The sequence below is a fragment of the Nannobrachium achirus genome (genome assembly GCF_963921795.1).
Source record: "Nannobrachium achirus genome assembly, chromosome: 22".
Classification (NCBI taxonomy): domain Eukaryota; kingdom Metazoa; phylum Chordata; class Actinopteri; order Myctophiformes; family Myctophidae; genus Nannobrachium; species Nannobrachium achirus.
Window position 1 is genome coordinate 2,841,782 of NC_137829.1, and position 24,985 is coordinate 2,866,766.

Sequence of the window (24,985 nt, forward strand, 5' to 3'; positions counted from 1 at the left end):
AAACTGATGGCAGAACCTTTTTAGAGGTGTAACATTTGTCGATAAGACTGATCCTTTTCCTCATACTTCCTCAGTGTTAGATTAACTCACTGTGTATTGTGATACTCAGAGATCCACACAAGAAATCCACAATCTATAACGCCACAAAACATTTGAAAACTATTGTATGAGAGACGAATGTCCCTGAAGATCAGAACACTTTATCAAGTATGATGTTAAAACAACAGCACATGGTGCTGTGACACAACAAGAAAGACATGGACAGGGACGTGCAGAGAATGTTGAAAATGACATTTCTAAAAGGGCCTTTTAGTGAAAATATTGAAAATAGCAGACCTCCAAGCTCACAACGCGTCGCAGCGCGAGCTTGGAGGTCGGCTATTTTCGGTACTTGACACCACACATGGACATAAGGTGCTGAATGATGAACCTACAGGTAACAGGACAATCAGGCAGTGACATGCCCATGAGGTTGAAATAGCATGTGTTAAAAAACTAGCAAATAATGCCACATGAATGTTTCTTTGAAATCGTATAGTCTTCTTTAGTAGCCTACCTACGGTATGTCGATATTGCATGAAACAAATTATGCTTAATTTATGTGATGAACAACAAAATAAATATAGAGCCCCAATCTACTGCTGACCCCTCTCCTCCTGTGACTCTGGTGTTTTGATTGATTTATTGATTGATTGATTGATTGAATACTTTATTAGAGGTTTGCATAGGAAAAGGTACAGACAGTTCACTGGTCAACTAAAAGGATAAACACCACAAAAAAGCTTTTGGACTTGTTTCAATTGGGGTCCCTTTTTACAACTAGTAGTTCGAGTAGTTTACCCCAAAATTATTATTTTTTTCTCTTTTGAATACTCATGCCATTTAGACTTGAGTTCAATAATATTTTTTTGTATTTGTCACATTCTTAAGACAATAATTTGATTACAATAGATTTAGCCCCATTGATTCCGGATGGGGACTCAAATGCATTTGGGTCCCCATCCGGGATCAATGGGGGTAAATTTACAAAAATTTGTCTTAGGAATGCAACAAATAGAAAAAAATATTATTGAACTCAAGTCTCCATGGCATGAGTAATCAATAGGTTAAAAAAAAGAAGAACTTAGTATTTGTACTTTACTTGAGTATAAATTCCAATTGCTTTGCGTTGCAATGCATTGTGAGCTTGTAGATCTGCTACTTTCAAAAGATTTTTATACATTTTGTAGTATTTGTAGGCTTGGGCCTACATTTTAATACTTGAGAAATGGGACATTCTGCATAATGAGTAGCCTACTCTAAGTACATTTTGATACCAGTAGCCTACTCAAGTAGGCCTACATTTTTAATTCTGACCTTTTACTTTATTTACACATTGCATTTGCAGTATTGATACTTTTACTAAGCGTCCTACTTTTTCCAACACTGCTTCTCATTAGCATAAACTCTCTGTCACCTGGGTGCCAGCAGACACCATGGGGGGTCACATGATCAATCCTCCATGATCAATCAGCTGCGTGGATGGACGGGACGCGGGGATTTAAATCTGTCAACACAAGGAACCAGAAACATTCACTGGAGGCCTGCGGTTGTGAAGAGCTCAGTCAGTTCCTGAAAAATATGACGTCTTTTATAGGCATTTCGTTGTGTATAAGCGTTTTAATTTTGAGCGTCTGCGCGCTTTCGAGTGTGGAGGACTTGACGACCCAGGAGCACTTGTTTTTAAGCTCTCTGGGTCTGTCCGGGCGGCCGCAGCCCGGGGCGGGCAGACAGCAGCACAGGAGGAGGGTTCCCTCCGTGCTGTGGAGCATGTTCGGACGGAGCACCCAGAGGCCCAGGGAGAAGGAGGCCAGAGACAGCACTGACTCCTGCATGGTGTCTGAGTATGGAGTCCGGGGGAATATCATCCGATATGTGCAAGATCAAGGTATAAACAGTGGTTCTCAAACTTTGACATTTGAAGGTCTCCCCATAACTTTGTCTTTGACACTGTACAAATGGAATCAAATGGACCCGTTGTACACTGTCAAAGTTACAGACTCAATTTAGACCCCCATAAAGAAACCCAGAGAGTCCCTGAAATCCACTTTGAGAACCATCACTGCTCTATTATATAGTCTACAAGTAGTGGGGAAAAACTAAAAGTAGGCTACTCAAATTCTCTACTGTAAAAGTATCAATACTGCAATTTAGAAGTCCAGAATTCAAAAGTACTTAAAAGTAAAAGCGTATTGGCATCAAAATGTATTAAAGTACCAAAAGTACTCATTATGCAGAATGTCCCATTTCACAAGTTTCCCATTTCCAATGTATAAAATGTATAAGCCTGCAAATCCTTTGAAAATATTTTCAAAAATGTAATACAGTAGGGCAAGTGGTTTGTGTAATTATAATCAAAACCTACAAAGTAACTAACTAAAAGTTTCAAATAGCCTAATTGTTGTTTAGTAAAAGTACAATATTTGTCTCTGAGATGTAGCCTATTGAAAATTGGAAATACTCCAGCAAAAGAAAAAGTACCTCACAACTGTACTTAAGTACAGTACTTGAGTAAATGTACTTAGTTACTTTACACCACTGATCTATTATTAAATACAAAAGTATTACATTTTAAAGCAGCAATCAGTGGTGGAAAGTAACTGTTACAACTTTTTTTTTTACTTTACTGGAGGAGGCTACTTCCCATTTTCAATAATTTTACTTCTACTCCGCTTCATCTCAAAGGCAAATATTGTACAGTTACTCCACTATTACTTGTTGATTTGTATATTTTGATTATTACAAGATTACGATCTACAAGCTCACAATGCCTTGCACGCTGTGAACACTGTAGGCCTATATGCTAATTTTCAATAAAGGATTTCTGTAATACATTTTCACATTTGAAAATTGGTGAAATGGGACCTTCTTGCAGCATACTTTTACCTTTGGTACTTTAAGTGCATTTTGATGCCAATACCTTTCTATTTTTACGTAACAGAATAATTCTACCTTGCAGTATTAATACTTTTATGTAAGTACACAATTAGTAGGCTACTTTAACATGATATATACCATGCAATGTCATCACTTGATTTCAAAGACAACTTGTGGTATTTGGACCTCCTGGGGTCCTTGGAAGGTTTGGACCTCCAGCTCCAGGGGTCCTTGGAGAAGTTCCAGGGGAACTCAGCTAAATGATTGATAGTAGAAGCAAATTGACCCTTGTCTTTCATGTAACTGAGGAGTTTTCTGTGTAGATTGTGTTTGGATAGAGATAAAATTGTTATCAAATGGGGGTCGTGACTTGTGGCTTAATTCTTATTAAAACTATTGTCCTTGAAATTAAAACATTTTTGAGAATTAATTCATTAACCACTTTCAACCTTGTGGCATCCTATTTTGAACATGTCTTTTTAGGCAAAGATTGAAGAAACAAATACCCAAAAATTCCCAAATGTTAAAAATAGCAGGGCATTGCGATGCAACTGTGATGTGAGCTTCTAGATGGGCTATTTGTCGTATGACACTATAACGGTATACCGGTTAATATACCAAGTCAACGATAACAAGTTAAACTGCCCAATGCCCATGGGTATTGTCAACAACTCTGCAAGCTGTGGGCCATTATAAAGGTTCTCATCATCAAAGTGACCAGGGGACATCAATTTGTCCGTACAAAAATGTGTCCTTGGCAAAGACTTTGCTTTGTCCGTGGCAAATTTTAGATTTTTTTTTTTTTTTTTTTTTTAGCCAATTACTGAACTCCAAGTCTCCAATGACACTGATTTGCTATGACACTCTGCTATGAGTCCTAGTGGTTCTCAAACATTTTATTTGCAAGGAGGACCCCCATTAGCCCCATAACTCTGAGAGAGAGTCCATTTGGTTCCATTTGTACTCAAGAGTTACAGACCTGTTATGGTCATTCAGGGATATCTCTTTATTTGTTTCTGTTAATATTATTGTCGTTTTCTGTGGCAACATTTTAATTTTGATAAAAATGTCCACAACAAGGCGATGACCCCTGAAAGTGACTAAAGTCAAGTGTCCTCCTAATGTTGTGTAGGTAGAGTGGTGTCTGGCTGGGGAAGCAGCTGCCAGGGATGTGTGGAGAAACATCTTTTCTTCAACATGTCTGTCCTCCAGGCCGTGGAGCAGCTCTCTTTGGCTCAGCTGGAAATCCGGTTCCAGTGGGACGTGTTCAGCTCTCCACACCCCTTCCGGGAGCCCCACGCCCTCGGCGTGTCCCTGTACCAAGTCCTCAGAGCCACACTGAGGGGAGCGAGTCACGAGGTGAACCGCAGGCTCCTCCTGGCCCAGTCCGTGCAGCTCCAGCCCGAGTCAAACTCTCTCACTTTAGACCTCACCTCCTTGGCAGAGAGCTGGCGGAAACCGGGCCGCAACTATGGTCTGGTGTTGGAGCTGCAGCCGCCACACAGCACAAACTCGGAGGAGCTGCTTCCGTTTCACCCAGGTAACTCCCTTCCACTGGAGTCAAAGTCCAACATTCCAGAGATCCAGGTCTCTGTTGTGGCCGTGTCCCTCAACCCCCAGCAGTGTCGCTCCAGACAGCGGAGAAGTGCCCTCCATCTCCCTGTGACGCCCAGCAATGTGTGTAAGCCGCGGCGCCTCTACATTGATTTCAAGGACGTGGGTTGGCAGGACTGGATCATAGCTCCGCAGGGCTACATGGCTAACTACTGCCACGGGGAGTGCCCGTTCCCGCTCAGCGAGAGCCTGAACGGCACCAACCACGCCATCCTGCAGACCCTGGTGCACTCCCTGGACCCGCACGGCACCCCCCAGCCCTGCTGTGTGCCCATCCGCCTCTCCCCCATCTCCATGCTGTACTATGACAACAACGACAATGTGGTGCTCAGACACTACCAGGACATGGTGGTGGACGAGTGTGGTTGTCGATAAGCCACAGGAAACTGTTTACTGTTCTAAGAGCAGGGTTCAGTGGTCTCCAACATTCTGTTGGTCTTATTATTCATAATATGTACAAATGGATCCAGAATTGCCCATTTGGTTAACTTTGTTTGAATTACAAATGGATAAATAAATAAAAATATTTCATTTTAACAGTTTGATTAGTTTAAAGGGAGTAGTTTTAAAAAATAATTTTGTTTGGAAGGAACTTTGGAAATATGTGTAATGTGAATTCTAATGTTTCTTTTTTTTTTCTAATAAAATGTCATCCTATAGATTTCAGTAGTGTGATTTCTCCTGCTTTACCCAGAGAAAACTACCATAAAAGCACTCGCATTTGGCATTACCAATGGTCTTAGATCTGGAGCCCTGGGAACCAGAGAATGACTTCCCACTAATGGATCCACCCTGGTTTAAATGGTAGTAACAGTATGTAGCCAATAGCCATGTTACCCACAGGCAGAGGTGGACTGGGCATCTGGCATATGCCCGATGGGGCCCACTATACTTGTGGGCCAGAGCCATTTTTTTTCTTTTTCTTCTTTAAACCCTTTTTTTGGGGGGCTGGACGGCCAATCCTTCAGTTGCACTGCCCACAGAGCAGAGAGACGTCATATTATTGTCCCACTGGCTTGTCTTATCTGAATACCGGCCTAGTAGCCCAATCACAGGCTACTGTGGCCCAGGAGTCCCACCCAAGCTGATACAAGCCCACAACGCGTCGCTGCCTTCTTGGCGTGTTGTGTACTCGTAGATCGGTTCACGCTGTGGTGTGTCCTGTCCGTCTGAGCCAAGATGCCTGGGATGACTTTATGTCCCAGTCCAGCTCTGATCTGACCGGGGGATTGAACACTGACCTCCCAATCTGAAGGTGGACACTGGACACTCTTATCCACAAGGCTGGTTGTGGTTAAATGCATCTAGGACAAATTCTGTGTGTAAAAATTAGGGCTGGGATGCGATTCATTTTTTTAATCTAATTAATTACAGGCTCTGTGATTAATGAATCACAATTAATCGCATTTTAATCGCACATCGATATTTGAGCTGAGAAGCATTTTAGTAAAACACATTTTGTTGTACGAGTGAATCAACAAGTGAGTTTTTTAAATCAAAATTTCGCATCCACTGGGCCAAGCAAAACGCTCTGATCGGCTACTTCTCCCTTTGCGTTTGTTGTCTCTTCTTGGTTGGTGCATCACTATGATCAGTATGCCCGAAGCTGAAGGTTCTGTGGTGCAAAAACTACGAACGATTAAAATGCGTAATTTTTTTAAATCACGTTAATTTTCTGTAATTAATTAATCGCAATTAATCAGTTAAAGTCCCAGCCCTAGTAAAGATATAATAAAAAATATACTTGGCAACACAAATGTGTTCTGAAATCAGTCAAATTCAATATAGTTTAATAGAGAGAGGGGGGTGGGGAGGATTTAAAGACAGTTAAATTGGTGAGGAAAATAATACATAATTGGTTAAAGTGCCTTTAATCGTGTTATGTATTCAAGTTGTGGTAATCTCAAACAAAATGCAGAAATAACTGTACATTTGTAATACTATAAAGTCTGTGACTGAACTATTATTATTCAGATCAATTTATACAACACAGCTAATCTATTATACATGATAATGGTGTTACTGTTTTTTAACAATGACAATACTTGATTTGAGATCATGGGGGGAAAAAACAATGGCTGTTTTAAAGGGCATATTGTATTGTTTTACTTTTGGTCACAAGGGGGCGCAAATACACTATAGCTGTGGTAATATGAAGTAAGTTACTATTCACCTGTGTTGCCTATTGATCAATCTGGCTAACCATCTTCAAATAAAAGGGAACGCCCACTCTGTTTGTTCCTGCGTAGCTATCAGTCTGTCTTGAGAGATTACATATTGATTAGTAGCCTATTTAGTCCATATTTGACATATTTAACGTTCAAAATTAATGAAAAGAAGGTGCACTGTCTCTTTGTATCAGAATCCTTGAAATGGCACCACTTTGAAACAGTCATAGGTTGTGAGGATTTCTAGCCAAATCTGGGGGGAGATAATGACACCAGACTTATTCTGAATGTATTTATTATAATCTTTGACCTTTATCCACATTAGCTCAGCTCATCCTTCTCCACCTCTCTTTTGTTCAACATCTGTTTCAGAGTTCTTGATGTCACTGCTGTCTGATTTGTTCTCTCTCTCTTCTTTCTGACCTTCATTCCCACTCTCACCTCCATCCCCTCCGGCAGGTCGCTCATCTGTTTCCATTTCATCTTTCATTCTATCACCTCCTTTATTGTTTTCTGTTCTATCCTCGGCTTCCTCTGCCATCCCCTCAATATACTGAGCTTCTTCCTGGGTCTCCCCTTTTGTATTTTCTCCGTCTCCCTCTTTGGGCACATTTTCACTATCCTCTCCTTGTCCTTGCATTTTAGTCCCCTCCTCTCCTTCTGCCTCCTCCCGCTCCCCTTCCACCTCCGCTCCCACCCCTTCATGTCTCTCCCCCTCTCTTTCTCCCTCTCCTCCGTCCATATCTTCATTCTCTGGTGGTTGATTCTCAGTTTGCAGCTCCAACAGCGCCACCCTTGCAAGTATCTTGGCATTGCTGGACTCCAGCTCCACCATAAGTCGGGCTAGTTTGGTTTGTAGAGTGTCCACGGTGTTCTCCAGCCTGCTCAGCTTGGTCTCCACTTGCTCTGGCCCCCCGTCCACCCCCTCCACAGACTCGTCCAGCATGCCCATCTTGGTGAGGATCTGTCTGCCCTTTTCTTCCAGGTGCCGTTTAGCAGCGGGGAACTCAGACAGGACGTCAGTGAGGTCCTCCTTGGACAAACTGAACAAGTCTGAGTGCCCGATGCTGCGAATATTGGCTGTGCGGCGATTGCCTGATTTGTTGCCTAAAAGTACAAAATAAAAACAAAAGAAAGGTGTTTGTGAGTGTATTTGTTTATTTTGTGTGTATGCAATGTGTACAGTAGGTAAATGTTCTAGGTTTGTTTAATCACATGAACCCTAGCCCCCCTTTTGGGCATGTTATAATAATTGAACATTCTGCTAAAATAGCAGATCTACAGCTTCAGCTCACATTGTGTCACAACATGACATGTGACCCTGTAATCAGCATTTTTTGCTAAAGGGATAAGGTCTACACAGGAAAAAAAGGAGGGGCCACATTTAGACCCCTGGGGGACACCAGTCAACAAAGTATATATGGTTTAAGTAGTTAATTTATTCAAATAAAATGGTTAAAAAATGCATTGATGGAGGGCAATCTTGCTAGTGTTCATAGTCACTATAGTGCTTTACCTTTGATGTTGATGATACTAATCTCCCCAAAGAAATTGCCATCACTCAAGACGGCAAACTGTGTCACCCCATCGTCTGCCACTACTGCAAGTTTGCCTTCTTTGATGATGTACATTTCATGGCCCACATCACCTTTCTTGCAGACATACTCTCCTGGACTGTAAACCTGCAAGACCATGCCAAAGGCAGACAGCAGTGTGAGACTTTCAATGCAGAATTAACAAGTAAATATTCTAAATATAAACTGTCAAAACAAACATTATTCTTAACTACTGGTTAAATTCCACATATCTTAATTATGCCAAAAACAACGATTACCAGAAGTAATCGTGGATAGGCTCTCCAACTTAACTTAAAGTCAAGACAAATGTATTTATTGAGCATGAATAGCAGAAGAAGGTTGGTGTCCTGCACATTGTCTTCAAATACAAAACTTTTATTGATACTTTTCGGTCACTCAGAACTTCATTCTTCTACTATCAAGTTCATTACTCTGTCTGCACCTGTCCCTCTCTGTTGGTGTGCAAAAGGACCCCTTTCTTAAATACTTATTGAACATAAAAGTATATATATATATATATCCAACATAACATACTGCACCCCACCTCCCCAACACAGGATACAGAAATGCCACGAGAGAAAGAGATGTTTTCTCAATAAAGAGAGACAAACAAACAAAAAAAACTGATGACCCCATGACCTGTAGCTTTTCAATGCTGACCTGAGGTGTGAGTTTAAGCACAAGCTCCTCCAGCAGACTCTTCTCACAGTTTTGGAAGATGGTGACCTTGGAGAGCGTGGGGAGGTGGACGCTGACTGCGATCTCTGTCTGCAGCTGGACGGGCAGCTGCTGCAGGATCTCGTTCTCTCGTGTGATCTTCTTGTTGATGTGCAGGTGCTGGTACCAGTCGTTGACGCGCTTGCGAAGCTCCTTGCTGATGTGACGGCTACGCAGGTAGGCCTTCACCTGACATGGTGGGGAAAATGACAGTTAATGTACTTTCTTTCAGTACAGTATGTCAGACATTATGTTGAACACCAGAGGACAAGTGAAACAAGCAGACTGAGGAACCCAAGACACAAAGCTTCCACGTATTTGCTCCTGTCTACTTTCTACATATAAAGTGTGACAGGTAACTGTGGTCTAGCTATTTCTTACACTTAACTTCTACTTTCCCACTGACAATATCTGTCTCCGTCTACTCGATTCAGTCTTGTTCTCCTGTGCTCACCAGCTCATGGTTGGGGAAGAAGACATTGTCACGGTCCCTCAGGCTAGTAATGACATTCCCGACGTTGCCCACGATCGATGCAAACACCAGCACGGCGATGAGCAGGTCTGCGATCATGAACATGAACTCCTCTTCCCTGTCCGGGAGGGGTGTGTCGCCCACTGTGGTGAAGATCTGGGCAGAGAACCAGAAGCAGTAGAAGTACTGGCGACGCATGGAGGCGAACACGGGGTCGGTGATGTTGGGGTAGACCCAGCGGTCGGCTCCGAAGCCAATGTAGTTGGACAGGGCAAAGTAGAGGCAGGCGTTCCAGTGGATCAAGACAAAGATGTAGAGCATGAGTTTGGAGATGCGGAAGGTGTTGGGGTAGGAGGTGCGCGTCTCCATGCGGTCCAGGGCCTCGCCAAGGCGTGACGTGCGCAGGAATCGGTTCACCCTCAACAGAGGAGTGTGGATCCCAAAGTGGAGGTACAAGAGGTCTGTGGGCAGCATAGAGAGCAGGTCCCACAGGAAGCGATAGGAGTGCAGATAGTGCTTCTTGAGATGGGCTGGGTCTTTGATCAGAATACCCTGCTCCAGGTAGCCTGTAGAGGGCAGCACAGAACATACGTCAATAACAGAGCAATCTGAGAACCCATCATTTATTTGTACTTCTTTTATTTTCAGAGCTGAATCTGTCTTGAGTTAATAATAGAGTCCACAGTACTGTAGCTACTCTTCCAACACAATGCATAGTTTTGATGGCATACTGTTGCAAAGGCAGCATCTATCTAGATCTAGCTCTTGTATTCAGAGCCTCCTCAACATTGTGGACAAAATCAATAAAAAGCATTTTTTGTATTTTGTAGCTACGTAAAAACGAAGAAGTCGACAGATAGGTTGAACATGCAGTAGCATTTACCTGTGCGAAATTTGATGATCATGTCAGCCACATACATGAGGTCGGACAGGTAGTCCAATGTAAGCCACACAGCCAGGTATGTCACCTCAATGTCTTGGAAACATGTCCTGTGAGATACAGTGTTGATAAAGCCTAAATGATTAAAATGTTCTTACATGGTCTGGATGAAAAGTGAAAACAAGCTACCATAGGCCGATACTTTGTTTATAAAGGCCTGGCCTACGCATTAATGTTGTGTTTATGCTGCAATGTAGGTACCTGCAGATGATAATCACCCAGTTGTAGAAAATGGGAACGATCATGACCTGTAGCCATATGTAATAGAACTGTTCTGACGGGTCAACCATCCATTCTTTCCAGCTGAGGGAAATGAGAGGATGAGGTGGGAGAGAGAATGGCCATTTAATCAATCAATGAGCCTGCATTGAATCAATTATATTATACCTATATTACATTGTATGCACTTGAGTCAAAACTTCATTCAAACTCAAAAAGTAATTGTAAACATGTGATTTGGCTACCTCATTTAATATGCATGGTTTTACTAACACAATATGCATAACTGAATTACAAAGGACCCCACTACATGAGAAAACGATGTCTATTTTAACCCATTAAAACCGCGAAAGCATCTGTGTAATTTTTGACGTCACTGTTGGCTATTCAAAAATAGCAGATATACAAGCTCAAAGTGTGCGAACCACTGATTTAGAAGGCATTAGTAGAATCAGTCTCAAGTTTTAAAGGGTCAAGGACACCAAAGTGTGTATCTTTGAATCTTAGCAAAAACATATCTAGTCAAGACTAAATCAATAGTCACTTACTTCACTTTGACCTTTGCCTGTTGAGGATTGTTATCTTTCTTCTCCACCTCCTGATTTTCTTCTCCCTCGCTCACTTTCTGCATCTGACGCCATCTGAACAGCCTCTGCCACCGGTTATTCCTGACACTATTGTTAATCATTTTATCCATTCTCCTAGGCTTAGCCTGAGAATTAGTCTAACACACTTTTTGCAGGTTGACCCTCTTGTTCAGGTGTTCTCTGGCCAGGGAGCAGTGCCTGCTTAGCTGTACATCGCTGCCTACTTGCATAATCCCGTTGGCCTGCATCAGCCAGCATTGCTTGGTTCACATAACAACAAAGCACCTGGTGATGCTGGTCTCCATGGAAGTGAGCCACAACAGATGCCCTGTATCTTCTGGGGATAGTTCCTTCCCCTTGAAAGCCCCATAGGTCCTTGAAAGCCCCAGAGGTCCTCTAACGCGAATCCTGGAGCTCATTGTCAGTGACTACTGACTACCAGAAGTGTAAACAACAAACCACTGTCATCTGAAGAGGCATGATTTATGGTTCTAGGGTATAGAATTCTAAAGGTTCTTCAGCCTGGGGATCCAAATTAGAAATTAACCGTCCCCCCATGCACAGGAGTAAAGTAAAAAATCACACCTAGAGTGAAGTGAGTGGTGCTGTTATGAATTAATTTCATTAAGCATCCCGCAAAGCTTGGCCAGTGTGACCCTGGGCGTACAACAAACATTGAGCGCTTTGTGCCAATATTTAGGCCACACTTCAGAGCCCCGAACAAAGCCAGATGTTGGAGCTTTAGCTCCTTCACAGGAGCACCGCTCAAAAGAAATCCTTTGAAAGGATTTAGACCAGTTCAGTAATGACTGAATGCATACTGGATTTCAGAATATTCTGTCTGTATAATTGTTCCCCTCCTTTTTCCTCTACATCAAATCTCTTCACCGAAAATAGCCATTCCAAGTTGTGACACGATGTGAGTTTTTAAATCCTTTTTTCAAGCTATTATGACATGCCCAGAATAGGGTCACTGTGGTTTGGTTAATGCACATAACAGGGTAATGTTACAGGTAGCCTAAAGTAATAGGCTAATACACTGTATACAGTCCAGAACCCGGAACCATGGTGGTTGGTGGTAGTGGAAGGCTGTCTTTTTGTTGTAGGCCTACCCTCCTACGAGGCCCTTCAAATGATTGATGTGGGTTTTGCACCCCAACTCCTAAACTTCAGAAAGTAAAGCAAATGTAAATGAATCAAAAATGACTGACACACTACTGGTCTAGTATTAGACTACCATCATGTGGTTTCAGGCTCAGCATTATTTACTGTAAACTACTTGCATGCAACACAGCACACTTGTCTTGCACACATGGCAACTTGAGCAGGTTAACAAAGCTGTATAGCCTGTAAAATCCTCATGTGGTAATGTAACTGTGTACACATGAGGAACCAAATGGGCTCATATGATAATAACTCTGAGAGAGAACAATGAGAGTGTAGACTCTGATATCGTGTTAATGTAAACCTAGCCTTTGTACACTCTAAGTTAAATTAAATGTGAAATTTGGAACTTATTTGAATGAATACAAAAACATTTTAAGCAATATGTAGCCTATAAAGCACATCTGCAGTGATGGTTATGGTTGGCTGGAGGCCAGGCCGAAAGGCATGGCCGAGACTATATTTTGCACCCTGTCCGGCGTCCGTCATACCAGCTTGGTTCGCTGCTAAACTGTGTACACACACTCCCTGGATGCCAATTCAGAACCTCTGACTGACCCACATTTTTCACACAGGCCTGTTATAGCGCCGCCATGAGGCCGATCTTTTCTAGTCTCGCGTGGCCAGACTGTTGCCTCCGCGATTTGGTCAAATGCTCCCAGCATACAGTCTGGCAGACGGAAATAGAAACGATGAGTGCGAGATGAAGCGGAAGTGAAGCCCCCACGTCACTTCCGTTTCAGTCTCACATCACACATATTTATCATTATATAAATACAAATCATATAAGCATGTTTAGCTTGCTGCTTAGCAGAAATGACATTTTAAAATATATTTTTTTGAACGTTAATGCCCGTTTTCGATACTCGCCGTTCGGGAGCTGCTGTTCCAGACTCTAGCATTCAGAGATTGTGGAATAGTTGTCTGGCTACGCAAGACTAGATCTTTTCTAAACACATTTTTTTTGCGATACTCCTACAGATATTGTGCATAAATCTTCAAGGCCAAGGAAGAAATGCCACTTATTTTTTTTTTTTCAAATCAGCCTCATGGTGGCACTATAACAGGCCTTTTCGTGTTTTATTTATACCTATATTAGGCTACCTATAATTCCACCCAGAGGTCTTTGCCCTGCATTTTTCACATCTGCCTTTTAGCCGGAGCCGGAGGCTAACTTATGTAAAACAATTAAAATCGGTACACAGTAGGCCTATCTCTATAGTCATGTGATCAAGACGGATCTGTCCGATATTTCATATTCCATCCTGGGCAAAGCAGGTTTGGTCAGTTTAGAACAAAATGCCTCAAATCATGAATTTGGGCCGAGGAGAAAAAAGGGTGGAGAAATGCCACCCTTTTCATCACTAGCCTGGGCTGGCTTCCAATTTCGGGCTTTTGATCCGGTCGGGAGCGGAAGAGCTCCTACGTTTTTCTGTAGTCCAAAACGGACTACACTTTGGCCGGAAACAACGACCGGAAACAGTTTTAACCTGTACTTGCGCATGCGCTAAACTGGGTTGAAACTGTTTCCGGTCGTTGTTTCCGGCCAAAGTGTAGTCCGTTTTGGACTACAGAAAAACGTAGGAGCTCTTCCGCTCCCGACCGGATCAAACGGCCTGTTTAGTAAACGAAGACCAGGCTTTCTCTGAGGGGAAAGCCTGGTGAGGCGAGGTTATTTCATCACTAGGCCTAGGAGCAATGCCACCCTTTTCACATTGGCGTGTTATAGCGCCACCAGCAGGTCGACTTTAACTAAACACATTTTTGGAACAACATACCTCAAATCATAAATCCGGCTGAAGAAGATCATTTCACCGTTTTCACTTTGGCCTATTATATAGCGCCACCAGGAGGCCACAATAACCTACCTGGCCTGGCGGAGACCTGTCCTCGGAAGGGCACTGCTTGTAGTTTCCATTGTTGTCAGTATTAGCCTACTGCCTGAAACAATGGGCAAAATATTTTGTTCAAGCTGGGTTGGGATTCCCTAGATTTGTGGTAGGCTACCACAAATCTAGACCTGTTCAAATTACAAAAGGAGCTTCTATGAATGATGCACTGCAGATGCGCTATTTTCAAAGAATGTTGAAAGAATGTGACAATTGAAATACATAGGCATATAACTATGGAGCCAGATCAGTCTCAATAATCATGAATGTGTGTCTCCAGTTTTGTAATTTGTGTGCCCACATTTTGAACTCACATGCCCAGATTTGAAACTCACAAGGTCAGATTCTTGTGTGTTTTGTATCTGTGATTTGTATCTGTGTTTTGTGTTTGTGTTTTGTATTTGTGATTTGTATCTGTGATTTGTATTTGTATCTGTGATTTGTATCTGGGATTTGTATCTGGGATTTGTATCTGTGTTTTGTGTCTGTGTTTTGTGTTTGTGTTTTGTATCTGTGATTTGTATCTGTGTTTTGTATCTGTGTTTTGTATCTGTGTTTTGTATTTGTGTTTTGTATTTGTGATTTGTATCTGTGATTTGTATCTGTGATTTGTATTATTATGTGTTATTTGCATCTCTGATTTTTATCTGTGATTCAAATCCACAAAATACAAACACAAAACACAGATACAAAACACAGATACAAAACACAGATACAAATCACAGATACAAATCACAAATACAAAACACAAACACAAAACACAAATCACGGATACAAATCTTTTTGAGACTCTTCTGACTGTGGGCGTAGACAAACGTCATCATTGGCTGAGGAACCCAATTCCTCAGCCAATCACACCTTTTGCCTCCTCCCATTGGCATGGTTGCCATGTTTGCTAAAAGTAAGTTATCTGGACTTTCTTATCTATAAGTTCAGCTATACATGAATATATCCATACCATATCTTGTCTTACACAATCAGTCAATGGTGAATGGACTAATTGCGACCGTCAGGGTGCAGTTACTATCAAAACCTCGACCAGGTGTCCGTCTGTCAGTCTGTCAGTCTGTCAGTCAGTCCGTCAGTCTGTCACACGTCACACTTTTGCCCTGCTCATATCTCCGCAAACGTTGCACCGATCCATGCCAAATTTTGCACACACTCCTTGCCTGCCAAACCACAACCTCAATTATCACATGGCCCTCTTTTAGCGCCACTATGAGGCCGATTCCTGCAGAACCCATATTTTGGACACTGCGCCTACAATTTTTGCCCTAAAATCACGCAAGTCGGTACACAGTATGTCTACACTCATCTCATCAACATGGATCTGTCCCATTTAGCGCCACCTTCAGGCCGATTTTTTAAAACACATTTTTGGACACTACTCCTACAGATTTTGCCCTAAAATCACGCAAATCGCTACACAGTATGTCTACACTCATGTCATCAACATGGATCTGTCCCATATAGCGCCACCATCAGGCCGATTTTTTCAAACACATTTTTGGACACTGCTCCTACAAATTTTGCCCTAAAATCACACAAATCGGTACACACTTGCTCTACACTCATGTCATCAACATGGATCTGTCCCATTTAGCGCCACCTTCAGGACGATTTTTTAAAACACATTTTTGGACACTGCTCCTACACATTTTGCCCTAAAATCACGCAAATCGCTACACAGTATGTCTACACTCATATCATCAACATGGATTTGTCCCATATAGCGCCACCATCTGGCCGATTTTTTCAAACACATTTTTGGACACTGCTCCTACACATTTTGCCCTAAAATCACACAAATCACTAAGCACTTGCTCTAAACTCATGTTATCAACAGGGATCTGTCCCATTTAGCGCCACCTTCAGGCCGATTTTTTCAAACACATTTTTGGACACTGCTCCTACACATTTTGCCCTAAAATCACGCAAATCGCTCAGTCATTTATCAACGTGGTGCAGATCAAAATTTGGGTGTACACCGAAATTTAGGGAAGTCTCGACATTTATCATTTCAACTTGACTTTGACGTTGGCGTAGGGTAGGATCAAATCTCACGTCAAGTCCAGAGGTGGTGTAGGATTCATCCTACACCACTTTGTTCCATTGTAGACGTGCGGAGCAGCATTGTGTAACTATTTGACAGGCAATGGACACATATATCCACTCGAAAATGTATATCCAACACAATAATAAATAATCCTGTGAAAATACAACATTTTATAAAAGTATATTATAGCCAGCTACATCATGGACATGCACGCCGATTTTATTTCCAAGTTACAATGACAAGCAATCAAAATCTAGCAACATGGAAGCCTGGCTGTGCCCAGCCCCGCGCACGCACGCTGCGGATGATTTATTTGGGGGTCCACGGCCCAACTAGGAGAAGACCAGCCCGCGCAGGAACGGTACATGATCGCTAGTTCAAGTACTCAAACGTGCATTGCGCTCGTCGCCGAAATTGGGTTAAATTAATATCCAAAACGTAACCGTGGGGACTCTCAATTTATACAGTAGATACTGTACACTATGCTGGAGTTAATGATGAAACCCGTCGTGGCGAGCCTTGAGATCATGGCCATGGGGAATATGATTGCTTGTAACCAAATGAACGCGCTCTGTCTGCGCACGCATGGCACGGGTAGGCAATGGTTTAAATGAATATCCAAAAGTATTCATGGCAGTGACCAGTGACTTGTGTCATTCATGTCGGCTGCGGTGCTATAGCCTCCTTGTCAAAGATTGTACAGTTGGTTAATCCCACGTTTCCACTGTCAAAGACTGCTGTGTAAACCAAAATGCTGCTGTTCCAAGTAGCCTAGTTGCGTGTGTAGGTGTGTGCGTGCGTGCGTGCATGTGTGCGTGGTCTGTGTGGGACGCAGACATGGCTTTTCTTTGGTTGTTAGGTCGTATTCGGGTTGTTCTGGTCGTAAAATCGGGGCGTTTCGAGAATAATTAAGGGCGTGTTATTTAAATTTCAGCCTGCGCATTTATCAACGCTGGGATCAAATGTACGCCAGGTGTGTCTGTTTAGGAAGCATTGATAAATGCCGTGCACACGTTGCCCTACGCAAAATTTGGTGAAAAAAATAGACCATTTTTTACACTCCATTGATAAATGAGGGCATGTCTACACTCATGTCATCAACATGGATCTGTCCCATATAGCGCCACCATCAGGCCGATTTTTTCAAACACATTTTTGGACACTGCTCCTACAAATTTTGCCCTGAAATCACACAAATCGGTACACACTTGCTCTAAACTCATGTCATCAACATGGATCTGTCCCATTTAGCGCCACCTTCAGGCCGATTTTTTCAAACACATTTTTGGACACTTTTTGGGTAAAGTGGTGATAAAATTGGAACGATACAGAGAAGATTAGCATGGTGCCTTCATTATGCTAATCTTCTCTGTATCGTTCCAATTTTAGCCCAAAGACAGTGCCCCGTTGCCAACAAAGGGCATTTTGATAGTGCATTTGAAACGGCTTGGAATTACAGACAGACAGAACATGACATTTAAATATCCAAGTGGTTGTTTTAAGGCTAAAACCTGTATAAAACCGTATTATGGACCAATATTTATATAAGATATATATTTTGAAAAACATGGTGGGGCCCCTTGAAAAACAAATCAAATATGAATACTGTATAGCCACTATCATTGCTGCCACCAAAACGGGAGTGCAGCAGCGGCCCATAAGAGTTATCTGCATATAGCCTCTACAACGTCTGTGTGCATATGTATTTAGTACATAAAAATAATGTACCAGTAAGACTCCCTAATCGGAAAATAAGCGACCGTCAGGTCGCAGCGTGATTTTAGGCCAAAATGTGTAGGAGCTCAGTGTCCAAAAATGTGTTTGAAAAAAATCGGCCTGATAGTGGCACTATATGGGACAGATCCATGTTGATGACATGAGTGTAGAGCAAGTGTGTACCGATTTGTGTGATTTTAGGGCAAAATTTGTAGGAGCAGTGTCCAAAAATGTGTTTGAAAAAATCGGCCTGATGGTGGCGCTATATGGGACAGATCCATGTTGATGACATGAGTGTAGACATACTGTAGCGATTTGCGTGATTTTAGGGCAAAATCTGTAGGAGTAGTGTCCAAAAATGTGTTTTAAAAAATCGGCCTGAAGGTGGCGCTAAATGGGACAGATCCATGTTGATGAGATGAGTGTAGACATACTGTGTACCGACTTGCGTGATTTTAGGGCAAAAATTGTAGGCGCAGTGTCCAAAATATGGGTTCTGCAGGAATCGGCCTCATAGTGGCGCTAAAAGAGGGCCATGTGATAATTGAGGTTGTGGTTTGGCAGGCAAGGAGTGTGTGCAAAATTTGGCATGGATCGGTGCAACGTTTGCGGAGATATGAGCAGGGCAAAAGTGTGACGTGTGACAGACTGACGGACTGACTGACAGACTGACAGACTGACAGACGGACACCTGGTCGAGGTTTTGATAGTAACTGCGACCTGACGTTCGCAATTAGTCCATTCACCATTGACTGATTGTGTAAGACAAGATATGGTATGGATATATTCATGTATAGCTGAACTTATAGATAAGAAAGTCCAGATAACTTACTTTTAGCAAACATGGCAACCATGCCAATGGGAGGAGGCAAAAGGTGTGATTGGCTGAGGAATTGGGTTCCTCAGCCAATGATGACGTTTGTCTACGCCCACAGTCAGAAGAGTCTCAAAAAGATTTGTATCCGTGATTTGTGTTTTGTGTTTGTGTTTTGTATTTGTGATTTGTATCTGTGATTTGTATCTGTGTTTTGTATCTGTGTTTTGTATCTGTGTTTTGTGTTTGTATTTTGTGGATTTGAATCACAGATAAAAATCAGAGATGCAAATAACAAATAATAATACAAATCACAGATACAAATCACAGATACAAATCACAAATACAAAACACAAATACAAAACACAGATACAAAACACAAACACAAAACACAGACACAAAACACAGATACAAATCCCAGATACAAATCCCAGATACAAATCACAGATACAAATCCCAGATACAAATCACAGATACAAATCCCAGATACAAATCCCAGATACAAATCCCAGATACAAATCACAGATACAAATCACAAATACAAAACACAAACACAAAACACAGACACAAATCACTATACAAAACACACACGAATCTGACCTTGTGGGTTTCAAATCTGGGCACGTGAGTTCAAAATGTGGGCACACAAATTACAAAACTGGAGACACACATTCATGATTATTGAGACTGATCTGGCTCCATATATAACAGTGGCATATAGGCTATTGAAACATATTAACTTTACATAGCCTAAAATCTATGGGGGCCCCTGGCACAAAATACTTTCAGTTTCAAATGGGTGTCCGTGGCCAAATTACATAGGTCTAGCCCTAGGCCTATTGATTTTATTGACATGAAAAAGTTTGAGGAACCGCGTCAACATCAAGTAGGTGTGAATAACGGTGGCGGGGCGGCTTACAGCGGCGTAATAACGGCGAGCTTCCCCCTTGCGTGCCTGTGCTTGTATGTGTGTGTGCGTGCGCGCGCGCGCGTGTGTATGTGTGTGTGTGTGTCAGTGAGTGGAATCCAAGTAAGATGGCTGCGGGAAACGAAGAGTCGAGTGGTTGTGAAATCCAACACACATACAACCGCAGGTTGTTTATCTAATATCTGCACACGTTTATGGAATGAAGAAGTGCTCGATTTTTGTATTTTATTTATTTTTTAAATACGTTTTAAGTGGGGGGAGTTGTCTCCTTGGCAACTGAACACTGATCATCATCATCATCATCATCCTACTGGGTCTGGTATGTTAGCTGCCTTCTACCAGTGCTCCCAGTAAAGCAGGCTAAAGCTAGCAGCACCAGCTGTGGGGGGAAAACACTGTGGAATATTCTGCACATGATACAAGGTGAGCGACCCGTGACAGTCGAGAAGACGCCAAAATAAGAGCAAAATATGGTGCAGGCGTGCTAAAGGTTGGTATGCCAGAGAGATGTCTGCGTGCATCTCCTGTGTGTGTGCGGTTACTTAATGCCTGATGTGCCTGTTAGCTTAGCAACAAGCTCGCGAAATCACCCGTTGAGATGCACTGATTGTTGTTTTTTTCTAGGAGTTACACCCCTAGCATCAAACACACACATGCATGCAGCATGGATGAAGTCAATTATTGTCATTTGCAAGAAACCAAGGTCACTGACTGACTCATATGGCAATGCATTCGTTGTTGTACGCAGAAGGCTAACATTAGGTTTGGCTAAATAGTGTGTGTGTGTGTGTGTGTGTGTGTGTGTGTGTGAGAGAGAGTGAGAGAGAGACAGTCTTATTGGCTTTAATGCTGCTGGCTGGGACTCCTGACTGAGTGCTCTGCCCTGACTCCCTGTTTATGCCTCTCTCCAAATGAGATCATGGGCAATAGGCTTATATCAATATTCATCATCTGTTATTGTAATCACATTGTGACTCATTCTCTAATATTGTGACTCAGCTAGGATACACACTTTAGTTGTGAAATTAACACTGCACAGTTAAGAGTTCTGAAGTACTCAAACATAGCCAGCTGAAATTTGCAGTCCTTCTCTAGTTTCCTGGCTGTTACCATGCAATCCAGGGTGTCTATCTATACAGATATTGTGATATCAATATCAGGAGAATGTCTGTCTGTCTAACACAGTATAGTTGGTGATTGTTCTTCAGGTAACAAAAGCTTGAGTAGATCAACATAAGACTGAGGGAACAAAGGGATAATAAATATAACAATCTGGACATACTCCAGGCAGCTATAGAACTTTGTACTCTCTCTCCCTCCCTCCCCTTATCATGTAGAAATTAGCCTGAGGCAAAATACCCAGACCTTAGTCATTCTGTCAGTCCCTTTCACTGGACAACATAGAGTCACAGAGATCTCCTAAAAGCATATAGGACACAACCTAATTGGAGCATGACTCTGTTTTGGCCAAAACAACTGCTATGATTGAGGGTCATGTGCAGCCAACATGCCTCATATAATGCTCTGGCACGCTTATGCTAGATTAGACCTTGCAGTCAGAGAGTGAGTGTAGCAGGGAAGACTTGTTACTATTCATTTTACAAGCTATGAGACACAGTCTATTTTCACAGATGTATTTTCTGTCTAGCTGTTTTTTTTTTTTTTTTGAGGAACCCTTACCCCACTGTATCAGATTCTGAATATATAGCTGGACTTTGAGCTCATCTTGCTGGCTTTTATTATGGTACCAAAGAATGTGACCTGCAAATAAAAGGTAATTTGATTGTCTGTAGTTTTTATATTGTCCCACAATAGCAGTTCAGCCAAGACCCAAGTTAACACTCTTTATAAAGATTAGTAGAATTAAGATGCCTGATTGTCTGACTCAGAAATTAGACTGCTTGTGAGTGTCTTCTGGTGAAATTGTAACGGTAAGTTATTTGGTGAGTGTAACAGGGCCATACTCGGATGTAGCTACACGATTATGACTAAATAATCCAGATTATTTTTGCTTAATTGTAATCATGATTATAAACCACATTGGATACATAAGATTATTGTTTAAGGGTGTCTAGTTGAGGGAAAGGTGCAAAAGATGACCAAATAAGATGTTTGAATTAGCTGACCAAATAAGATCTCTCTCTCTCTCTCTCTCTCTCTCTCTCTCTCTCTCTCTCTCTCTCTCTCTCTCGCTACCATAGTTGATAGCTTTGCCTTGTTTAGCATATACAAGGCAAAGGGATATACTATCCCTTCGGGAAATGGTTATTTCGTAACGTCTGTCTTGTTATTTTTGCCTCAGCTGAATACAGTCATGGCTGGCCAAACATTAGCTGCCTACTCATTTTCTCTTTTGAAATAATGGTTTCAGATTTTTTTATTTTATTTTTGTCTTTGTGATGAGCCTGTAGTTTACTTCAGTTTGACAGCTTCCGGCTATCAAGGCTAGCGAGTTGCGACCCTGGTGGCTACTTTGTGCATCGGAGTGAGAACTCCAAAAATCTTTTAAATTCCGTCCTGGAGGCAGGCTAGTTGAACCCTTTAATTTCAGAGCAATTAAGGAATCTTCTCTTGCCAAGCCTGTCATCAAACCTCAAGAAAGTCTGCATCTGTGGCAGAGTGGCTGCACACTCGTCTTCTCTCACAGAGAGACAGTCATTCTACCAGGTGTGCTGCTGCTACAGTACCCCGAATGTCCTTGCTGCTAGAGCGTCAGTCTGAACATTTGCCACATCCTTACAAATGAGAGCAGATCACATGACTGTACCCCCCTAAGAATACTGTGTATGTGTGTGCGTGTGTGTCCTTGTTTCCATAAGATGGGTGGCAAAGCAGGAATGAGGCAGAAAGAGCGAGCGATTTGTGGCGTAGCCTAGCGCTCGTATGAATAATCATGGAACCATTCCTCCCACGCCTTTGGCCCTGTGGCTTGAGTGGTTTCACGCCGCTCCAGCAACACTGATCTCAGTACAAGGATGGTTCTGTCTGATTGGAGCAGCCCGCTGTGATTTAAAAGCAACTAGACCTGATCTCCGGGTTTGCATTTAAAAGTACATGTTGGTGTGAGAGCAGACATTGATTAAGACATTTGTCTTAACCCATTTGCTGCCATCCTTTTTTTAATTTATCCTATAACTTCTGCCATAGACGGAGATCTCCGTCTATCTATCTTCATTTAATAAGCGTATTGATATCGCCGTTGTCTACCTGTTGACCGATCCTCGGTTGTTAGGAGTTGCTAGGAGACAAGATAACCCGGGAAACAAAACATCAGTTCCCCATCCGGTCCCATTCTTCTTCTGCAGAAGAAATACGCTTTCCTTTGGTTCTAGGTTTCCACAGCGCCACGAGGTCCCATCCATATGCATTGTAGTGGAGCCGGGCGGAGCTACAACAACACGGAATCAAAGCCACTGTATCGCTCACATTCAGTACTCGTATAGAGTGCTCTGCAACAAATTGGAGCACACGCACGGCAAAAACACTGAACACGCTGGCACAGAAGACTACTGTATACTTAAATGGAAAAAATTAGATCTTCGTCTAAGGCACGGAAAGTGTTTTAAGCAGGCTTATGAGTATTTACTGGCTGAGATGCACTGACACCACATTTGGGCCTCCGATACAGAGTACAAATTATTATTGGGGTCAGGACACAAGTGGCTGAACTGGAATTCTGTGTTGTCCTTCGGATAGATGTAACACTTTGATGTGGAGAAAGGGGCATTAATTGCAGTGACTTGTTTTGATTTATGACATGATTATTATTATGTATGCTAATGGATAATTATGAGTCGTAATTGGTATCGAATGTTCTTTCCTTGATATTAATAGTGTGTCTGTTGTTTATATCTGATACCAGTATTGGTGTATTGGTGCATTGTGTGGCTTCCACAAGAAACAAATTCATTATTTAAAAATATGTATAAATAATCAAGACAAACTTTTCCCACAACAGAATAGTAGTAGACAATCAGACCGGGGATAGATGTAAGAGCAAAAAAAATAAAAAATAATACAAAAATCTAAATCAATAAATACAGGAGGAAAAAAGAGAATAATTAGGGTTCAAGTGGTTAATGTCTCTGAGCAGTAAAAGTTTTTAGATAACGATTTAACAAAGAATACATAATTCAAGAATAAAATAAACATACATTCAACCAATTATACAGAAATGTATTATGATTTCTTGGCACTTCCTCATGGTACAGGCATATTATGCTTCTGATCAATTTGACATGTGTTGACATAGAGCTTGTTAATGTCTCAGTCGTCAGCAATGTGCCTAGTATTCCTATTTTGGGTGGAACATTATAATCGATTAGATCGATTAAATGTTGAAGCCCTACTCCTTATCCCCTGATGTTAAAACTGTACACAGTGAAATAATGTCTACACGTGCGTGCTTACTTGCTGACACTCACTTGCAGGACTTTACTGTTGAATTGATGGCTGCTGCTTCAACATTTTGGCTTCACTGTCCCATGGGGAGGGAAGCTAATCATGATACATGTCCTCCTGCATCACCCTGAAGAAGTCGATTATACACATTTATTAAAGAAATCACAACAAATATATTATTCATTCAAAAAAGATATCATTGCTTCTGAAAAAAGAAAGTATTCGATTTTATGGGTGTAACTGCATGCACTGTAGGATTTGTAAGATTAGCCTGCTTTAGCTCATGTTCAGCTTAAGCAGGACCAACGCAAAGCTGTATGTTTATCCTGCTTATTACACGGCTACTTGGTACTTACAGTATTTTCCACAACTTACACGTTTCCACTTCCATTGCAACGTAAACAGAGTCAGAGCTATGAAGAAAAACAGACTGCAGGGAATGCAGTAATTGACAACTCAGAACTAGCTTTGAACCAAGCCATGTAATAAATATGTATTATTGCGTATGAAAATATGTACTGTAGGCTAAAAAACGCAAGCCAATAAATTGGCTGCGGTAATGGTGCGTGGTAAAGTGAACAATGCAGTGTACTGTAATAACTACTGTAAGGGCACAGCCGTGCGGGTATGTCAGCATGTGTGAGGGGGAGGGAGAGTGTGTTTAAAACCTGGATTCTGTGATTCCGCACAGGTTTTTGACAACTGAAAACACACACATGCCCTGCGTATGTGCAAACTCAGCACTTGTGTCCGAGCTCAAACCCAAGCTGTTCTCCTTGCCGCCCCCAGGTAACGGTTGACATCTGG

General features: G+C 42.0%; 2 protein-coding genes across 2 annotated transcripts; one reads left to right on the forward strand and one right to left on the reverse strand.

The window, feature by feature from the left end:
- Nucleotides 1–403: 403 nt before the first annotated feature.
- gdf3 (growth differentiation factor 3) lies at nt 404–4,905 on the forward strand (the record flags this gene model as incomplete). The annotated part of the gene is made up of 3 exons (XM_080753515.1): nt 404–414; nt 1,689–1,927; nt 4,049–4,905. The coding sequence occupies 3 exons, from the start codon at nt 404–406 to the stop codon at nt 4,903–4,905; spliced, it is 1,107 nt and encodes a 368-aa protein (XP_080609641.1).
- A 2,124-nt stretch (nt 4,906–7,029) lies between these two features.
- Nucleotides 7,030–11,320, reverse strand: cnga4 (cyclic nucleotide gated channel subunit alpha 4; the record flags this gene model as incomplete). Its single annotated transcript, XM_080753517.1, has 7 exons — nt 7,030–7,805; nt 8,215–8,380; nt 8,936–9,181; nt 9,447–10,030; nt 10,348–10,454; nt 10,606–10,707; nt 11,172–11,320. 7 exons carry the CDS (start codon nt 11,318–11,320, stop codon nt 7,030–7,032), a joined length of 2,130 nt encoding a protein of 709 aa, XP_080609643.1.
- Nucleotides 11,321–24,985: the final 13,665 nt, after the last annotated feature.